The following is an 8,317-nucleotide window of genomic DNA, read 5'->3' as shown; positions in this document are numbered from 1 at the left end:
ACCCCACGCTGGGATTGCTCCTCACGGGCCGTTATCACCCCAAAAGTGCTGGTGTGGGACAGCTGCGTCCCGCGATGAAACGAGGTTTGGGGGGGGAGACACCCCGAAAGGCTGGGGCTCGGCCAGAAAGCAGCTGCACCCACCACGGCCGGGGCTTTCCGGGGTGCTCCCACAGCACAGCCTGGGCTCGCAGGGCTGGAAACCCCCCCGCCTCCTCCAGTTGATTGTTTTAATCCATCTTCTTCCCGGCTGCCCTGGTTTCCACACTAATTACATCCTATAAAACATATTAACAGCCCAACGACCAAGGGTTGTGGGCACAGGACACCCCACATCCAGGAGCTGGTTTTCCCAGCATGCCCTTTCCCATAAAGCCAGGGCGCTCCCACGGCTCTGGCGCTGCTCCCCAGGTTGGATATCCACAGAGGTGGATCCAAAACCCAACCTCTCTCCGGGAAGGGGCCCCCACGGATTCTGCGCCTCGCAGCTGCCCTGGTGGGTGTGGGACGGGGATGCTGAACGGGCATCAGGGCATCTCCGGCGCCGCGGTCCAGCATGGTTTGTGCAGAAATAAAGAGGAGGAACATCACCCCTGGGGTCCTGCATCAGCCCCCCCGTGCGCATTCCAGGGCTGGCATCACCCTTGCAAAGGGATGAAACCCACGGGGGTCCCTGCCAGCTGTGCCCAACCCCAAAAGCAATGGGGGGAGGGGGGGAAGCAGGCAGAGTGGGGTCCCCGCACCCCAGAAAGGGGAAGTGGTGCCTGGATGGGGCTACAGCTGGTTTCCAGTAACACCGGTCCCAGGCAGGGCCACCCACGGCAGAAACCGGTCCCCCTGTGCCTCGGACCACAGCCGGGCAGGGTACGTAGAATTTTTGCATTAAACTAGAGGAAAATGAGTAAATAACAGTGAATTCAGGCAAGGGCGGGTGCAACCTCAGCGCTCACCCTCTTTGCTCTTCTTTGAGCCCCTTGAGCTCTGCGGGGAGTGGCAAAACAACCCCAAAAAAGGGATTTGCAAGGAGTTTTACACATTTATTACCTCAGGAAGAGAGTGGCGGTCACAGGATTTCGGATTCTTTCCCCTGAGGCTTCTTGCTTTCAAGGAAATTTCCCTTCTTTCCAGGAACTTCTCCCTACCGCTTCCTGGGAAGTTCTCCATGGTCTCCTAATTGCCTGTTGTTTTCCAAGAAATTTCCCCCTTCCTTCCTAAGAAATTCCCTGTCACTTTGCAGGGTATTTCCTCACTGTTGCTTTCCAGGAAAATTCCTCCCTTGCTTCCTGGAGGATTTCCTGGTTGCTTCCCAGGGCACCCCACTGCTTCCAAGGACTTTGCTCTCTGCTTGGAGGACTGCTGTTGCTTCCTAGGAACTTCCCCCGTGACTGCTGCTCCCTGGAAAGCAAGAAGTTATTTCCCAAGAAACCTCATTCTTCTTGTCCAGGAAATTTCCCTTTTGATTGCCAGCACTTCCTTCTTTCCTTTCTGGGAAATTTCCTATCGCTGTTACTTTCTTAAGAAAGTGTCACTTTTGCTTTTCAGCTAGTAATTAAGGAGATTTCTGCCTCTGATTTCCAGGCTATCCTCCCTCCGGCCTTCTAGGAAGTTCCCCCATTGCTTTCTACAGGTGTCCAGAATATTTCCCCCTTTGCTTTTGAGGAATTCCCCGAGTGCTCTCAAGGAAATTCCTACCTTGTCTTGCAGTAAACCTGCCCTTCGTTTCGCTGCAGCTTTCTAGGATGGTTTCCCTTCGCTTCCCCTCTTGGTTTCCACACCATTTTCCTTTTGCTTTGTAGGATTTTTCCCTCTTAGGAAATTTCCTAATTGCATTCCAGGAAATTCCCCCAGCCAAACCTGACTTACGGCAGGGGTGTACGGCACCTCCAGCACAACGTTATCTAAGGGCAGTAAAGCCCACAACACCCCAACAAACTGGAGCCACGGCGAGGGCAGACACAAGGGACAGGGTGACACGGGACAAGGTGCGACTGAGAAGGGCCTGGGGGCCGAGGAGGACCCTGTGCCAGAGGGACCAGGCGGGACACGCGGAGTTGACCCCAGGGAAGGAAGCAGAGTTGTGTTTCTCTAAGTGTATTTACTTTTATTCCTCAACACTGCAATCAGTGCTTCGAGGTTTCTGTTAATTAGCGATTAATTAAAGTCGATGGGGATTCTCCCATTTCATACTCATATTTTTTGGCCAGCGAGGACCCTGCCTGCCTGGGGGGCTCCCACGGGGCCACAGTCACTACCTCCTCCCACCTCCCCATGTCCTCCTGACTCCGGGACAAGTCTAAGCAGCTAAAAATCAGCCTCATTCAGGTCACCAGCTCCAACGTGGTGGAAGAAGAGCTGGAGATTTCAGAAGGAAGAGTCAGTTTTGTAAAGAGGTTTTTAAAAGCATCCAGAAGGACAGGGAGAGCTTTCCCTGAACTTCAACCCTTCACCGCACCAGGTTTTCCTCTGAACTAACTCCACAGTACAAACCTGCACCCCAGGCACCCCCCCTCCCCGGCAGCCACAATCACCCAGCTCCAGGGGCGACCTTTGCAGGCAGAAGGGAAGGCAGAAACCCTACTACTTTTATCCACGAGCTTTCTTGTAAATCACAAGGCAGCAAGGAATGAGGCACTTGAATAAAAAAAAAAAAGAAAAAGAAAAAAAGAATCTTTCTCTTTTAATCCACCCAAGGGAAATCCAGAGCAAGAGCAGCACCACAGCACTACACACAGCACAGACATCTATCATCGTCTTTGCACAGATCCCTTCCCAGGTACACAGAGAAGTCATTAAGGGAAAAAAAATAAAAAACAAGAAAAAGAAACAAAATTATTCACATACGCAAAGTGACAAGCAGCGAATCAGCCACAGAACAACTTCTTTCAAAGAGAAAACGAGGAAGAAGGCCCTCAACATACAGGTTTTGCCAAAAACTCCTTTGTCCGGAGAACAAAGCAGAAAGAAGGAATGAAAAGCGAATTCCACCTGTTTAATTCAAACACCGACGTCAGGTGGGTTGCACCAAATGGAATAAATAATGGAGAAGGTCACGCGGGGTTGGCAGATCTCACACTTCAGATAATTAAAATTAGAATTAATTACACAGCCCAAGGAGTATTGAACAAGGAAGTCCTCTGACAAGCGATGGGGCAGTGTCCCTTCGGTGTAGGTGTGGATTTGACCCCTCCCACCCAACCACGATCACCACCCCAAAAGCAAGCGGAATGCTGAGGGTTGGATCCAGAGGACTCCACCTCATCATCACGTACACGCAGCCAGCTCCCGGCGCGGGAACCCTCCGCCTCCCCGGCACCAGCTGGCTGCAAACACACCCAAGTCAAACATCACGGCAGGCCCAGACCCCGTGTTTTCACCCTGCGAGGGGAGCACGCAGGCCCGGCATCGCTAACCTGGCTCCCAAGGTTGGCACCTCTTTTCACACACCGGGGGCCAGACTGGGATAAAGATTAAAATCAGCTAATCTGTACCTGCGGCCACTTTATCACCCCGGGAGGCAGGCTGAAGGAATGTATGTGGTTTCTCGTCATTTCGTTTTCCCCTCCCCACAACCCCATTAAAAAACCAAACAAAACCAAAAACAAACAAACAAGAACAAAAATAACTTGATCCCAAAGTTCCTTTCCCTCCCCTGCCTTTGGCCAAGCAGTGAAGCACCTCTGGAAGTTCGTGTGATCCCACTGTGATCCCATGTTCCCTACAGAGCAGACATCCCACCCCTGCACCTCACCCGGCTGTGCGTGTGACACCTAGTTATCTCCCTTTGCTTTAATACAACAACTACAAACTCAACAGTAATGATCCCCTTTCCCTGCCTCTGGTCTGCAACAAGTTCATCTAAGTCCAGCTTGGTTTTGAGAAAGGGGAAAGGGAGGGTTGGGGCTTTCCAGGCCAAAGAACTTGCCAAGATCCAGCATTCCCCCTACCGTGCCTCCATCGGCGATGAGATGAGCCCCCTTGGCGCAGTGCCCCCTCCTTGATCCCGGGCCAGCAGAACCAAGGAGGGGCTGAGGGGACACGGCTGCCCCTCCAGCTCCTCCTCAGGTGGCTAGCAACTCCAGGAGGACAGGGGGACTGGGGTGGATGAGGCTTCAGGCTATTTCTTTCCCATCCCTCTTCCTCCCCAAGGCTGGGTCTGCAAGCCCAGCCTGTGCTTACCAGTGTCCTTAAGAATGACAATTTAAAAACAGAAAAAGGAAAGGAAAAAATATGCATCATTAGGTATTGTCCGTGGAAGGAGCGGGAGAGGGCAGGTTCCAGGCTGAGACAGAAAAGGGACTCCTCTCCCTCCCTGCGTTTGCTCATCTGGAGACCACGTCCCCTCGGCATCCCTGCGCGAACCCTTTGTGCTGTTGCTCTGACATCGATTGACAGGGATGATGAACACGGGGACGAATTCAGCGCTGCAGAGGGCAGGAGGGCACAGACAGACGTGCCAGGGCTAGGCCCGGTGCTTGGGGAGCATGTCCAGCAGGAACTCCGCAATGCCAATGAAGTAGACGACTTGTGCGATGCCGAAGAGAGGAGCAATGACCAGGGCTCGGCAGTATGCTCCTTTCAGGAAGGCCATGGGCCCTTCCTTCTGCCAGATCTTCCTGGGGAGAAAAGACACAGGCAGGTAAGCGTCCATCCCACCCCTTCACCACGCCAGGAGAGCCTCTGGCCATGGCCTGGCTTTCTGCCTCCCCCCAGAGGCTAAACAGCTGCTGCCTGGTGCTGCCTCCACAGCAGATCATCCACCATCCGACAGTCACAGGATGGTTTGGGTTGAAGGGACCTTAAAGACCATCCAGTTCCAAACCCCCTGCCATGGGCAGGGACACCTTCCACTAGACCAGGTTGCTCCAAGCCTCATCCAGCCTGGCCTTGGACACTTCCAGGGATGGGGCATCCACAGCTTCTCTGGGCAACCTGTCCCAGTGCTTCACCACCCTCTGCAGGAAGAATTTCTTCCTTATAATTTTTTCCACATCCCCCATGCGCTCTGCGAACGGCCATGCAGGAACGTGCCCCACCCCTATGTCTGGCCAGGGGCAGGAGCATCCGCCTGGGTCTGGAAGTGCAGCTAAGACCACCACATCAACAGGTGCCCCTGTCCCAAAGTTGGGGTCACCCCCTCAGTATGTGACACAGCCAGATGGCAAGAGCCTGGCTACATCCGCCACACGGAAACGGAGAGCTTGTGTTTTGGAACTCCCTTTGTGCTTTGAAGCAGCCAGACCACAGTTAACAAAGGGTCAGAGAGGAGCACGGCTGGGGCCACTGCTCCTGCAGCTGCTGCTCAGAGCGGTCCCACGAACGATCCGAGATGCTGGAGGATTTTCAGACAACAGGGCCTTGGGAGAGACAACCACAGCATCTCCTCCCTTTGCAGAAATAAAACCTCAGTGTTATAACTGCTGGGGTTTGGACAGACGCATTTAAATATAAATGCTGTATTTACTTTGCTCAAAATAGGAAGAGGTTCTTTTTTATATCCTATATGAACAAGTGTATATCTGGTTATGTATCTATCTGTATAGACAGATGAAAGCACAGGCTCAGCGGGAACCTGAAACAGAAGCTGCTGGTCGGGTGTAGGAGCTGCAGCGAGCCTAGCAGCGGCAGCAGCTGCTGTACCCGTGATGTGCCAGCCTGCTTCACGAGGAGTCTTACTTGGTGCAGTCCAGGATCCCTGAGTAGGTGTCCTCGTTCACTCCTCTCTGCAAGGACTGCAGCCGCGTTTTGATCACTGGGGAGGAGGAGAGACAGTGGTGAGCACTGGGAATGTAGCCCGCTCGTCATCGGGTAAGAGCCACCCTGAGAGTGACGTCTCTGAAACAGTCTAAATGGCATCACCAAGAACAGGGACCATTTTCATACGTTTATCAGCAAAACAGGGGAAAACAAACCTATTCCTTTACAAATGGATAAAAGGCAGACACAGCTACCCAAAACCAACCCCCTCCCTGCACTGTCACCAAGGCTGACTTAAGCTTTTAACTCTTTCCAATTCAGATATCTTTCTGCAAAGTGGGAGCTGATTTTCAAATACTCATCTCCTTCTGGAAGAAGAGATAAAACAGACAACACTGCTCTTAGATTTCCTCACACCTTGGAGCATGTGCAATGTTAGGGAGAGAGGAGTTACTTTCTGGTGGTTTTCACAGCAAAGAAATCGAGGTGGTATTTCAGGCAGATGCTGTAGAGCAGGAAAAAAGGCCACAGATTTGAAGCTCCCCCTGGTTGTCCATGACCATATGTATGTAAATGCTCTGCCTACTGCCACTCCGCATGGAAACGTGCTTTTTCAGGGGCACATTCACAGCCATTCCTGCAAAAACTGACTGAAAGGAATGACACCCTCTTCCTGACTTGCCTAGCGAGTACTGCAAAGCTCTGCGTGAGCTGTGGCCAAAGGTGTAGGTCAGCTGAAGGAAACTTCATCTGGGCTGGAGACAGAGCTCCCCTCCTGTGCCCCCCTGTGTGCTCATGCTGTGAACAGGCTGGCATGGTCCCCCTCCTCCCCACCAAGCCCACCCGTGGGCCTCTGACTCCTGTCACGTGGTGCCAGGCCACCAGCAAAGGCTACTCGGGACTCACCATCGCAAGGGTTGACAGCCACCGCAGCCGTGCTGCCGGCCACACACCCGGAGAGGAAGGACACGTAGAACGGAGCCTTGGCACTGGGGTCCTTCTGGCCCAGCTTGTTCAGGTTTGCAAACAGCGGGAAGTAAACAATGGAGAATGGGACATCCCTGCAGCAGGGAGGAAGGAAGGGGAAGAAAGAAGAACAAGGATGAGCAAAGGCAGAGTGAGACAGCAACAAAGTGAGCATCAGAGGAAGGGCTGGAAGCATCACACGATGGCAGCACAGCCACGAGCCTGACACAGACACCCCAGCTCTGCACCTGCAGTGCAGAAGTGAGTCAGAACTCAGCAGGGGCAAAACTGACCGCACAGAGGACAACAGGCTCGTGGAAGGCATGCAGCCCTCCAGAGTCAGTGGCTTCCCTCCGATTTTTCAACACTCAGACCGAATCCCCAGCACATTTGGAGGTCAATCATTTTGTCCACTTCTGTTAATTGTGAGAGGTTTGCATCCTGCCCCCATCCCACTGGGCGTTGCTTTAGCTCTGCCCTTCTGAAAGCTGGGGGAGAGTCGCTCTGTGAAAGCCTAGGTGAAGAGTGTCAGTCCTTGCATCCAGCCTGCTCCATGGGACAGAACCTGTTTCACACTCCGTAGACTCAGGCTGAGAGTTTTGCTTTACTAGCTCACAAGGATTTCTCAACAGTGTTAAAATAGGGACCACAGGGGAGAAAAAAAACCCTCCTACAGAAAGCCACAAACTAAATTATCCAGGAATAAAAATCATAGGTTCACAGAATGGTTTGGGTTGGAAGGGACCTTAAAGCCCATCTGGTTCCACCCCCCCTGCCATGGGCAGGGACACCTTGGTTGCTCCAGTGCTCATCCAGCCTGGCCTTGGACATTTCCAGGGATGGGGCATCCACAGCTTCTCTGGGCAACTTGTGCCAGTGCCTCTGCACCCCCTGCAGGAAGAACTTCTTCAGATACCTGAACTAAATCTCCCCATTTTCAATTTAAACCTATTACCCCTTGTCCTGTCACTACAGGCCCTTGTAAAATGTCTTCCCCAGCTTCCTTGTAGCCCCTTCAGGTACTGGAAGATGCTATAAGGTCTCCCTTTAAAAAGGCAGCCTCCCTCGCTCCCCTGGCCTTCCCTTCGTTAATGCACAGAACCTGTGCACAGAAACCAAACCAAATCAAACCCACACCCCCCTTGCAGGCTTATCCTCTTGATGGCTGGCGCTTTAGGTTCGAGACTGGGAACAGCAGTGCCCCGTGCTTGAGCCCAAGCCATCCCACCCTACCTTAGCAGCGTGGCTCCCAGGCCCTTGTAGAGTCCCGCGATGCCTTTGCTCCGCAGCAGCTCCCTCGTTATCTGTGTTGCTGTGGTGCGCGTTTCCACCGCTGGTTCCGCCGCCCCCAGCGCGGAGGAAGAGGAGAGCTGGGCCTGCGCTGCCATCAGCTTCTTCTGTGCCGCTGGGGAGGGGCAGAGAGAGCATTGGGTCTGCAAGATGCTCAGCAGCACGTCTCTCGCTGCTTGATGCCAAGGGGCAAGGAGGAAGAGGCAGACCTCCAGGTGCACCCCAACATGCAGACTGAGGCCAGCCAGGTGCCCTGCCAGCTTTTGCTCCCCATCTGCCCATCTCCCTCAGCCCGAGACAACCCAGCTCGTCCCAGTCTCGGAGCTGGCTGCTGCCACACCCCAAAGCTGCACCGTGGCCTCCGCCAT

The 8,317-nt window shown here is 53.5% G+C and overlaps 1 protein-coding gene across 1 annotated transcript in view; it reads right to left on the bottom strand.

Moving 5' to 3' along the window:
* Positions 1–4,458: 4,458 nt before the first annotated feature.
* Positions 4,459–8,317, bottom strand: part of SLC25A22 (solute carrier family 25 (mitochondrial carrier: glutamate), member 22) — a 27,499-nt gene continuing 23,640 nt past the window's right edge. Inside the window, exons 6-9 of the mRNA XM_010157880.1 lie at positions 7,893–8,064; positions 6,600–6,754; positions 5,673–5,748; positions 4,459–4,612 (exon numbers count right to left, since the gene is read on the bottom strand). Coding sequence (XP_010156182.1) covers positions 4,459–4,612; positions 5,673–5,748; positions 6,600–6,754; positions 7,893–8,064 — 557 coding nt within the window. The remainder of the gene's footprint in view (positions 4,613–5,672; positions 5,749–6,599; positions 6,755–7,892; positions 8,065–8,317) is intronic.

This window comes from Eurypyga helias, unplaced genomic scaffold, assembly GCF_000690775.1.
Source record: "Eurypyga helias isolate BGI_N326 unplaced genomic scaffold, ASM69077v1 scaffold8378, whole genome shotgun sequence".
Taxonomy (NCBI): Eukaryota; Metazoa; Chordata; class Aves; order Eurypygiformes; family Eurypygidae; genus Eurypyga; species Eurypyga helias.
The sequence above is the reverse complement of the archived record's forward strand: the minus strand, read 5'-3'. Positions and strand labels throughout refer to the sequence as shown.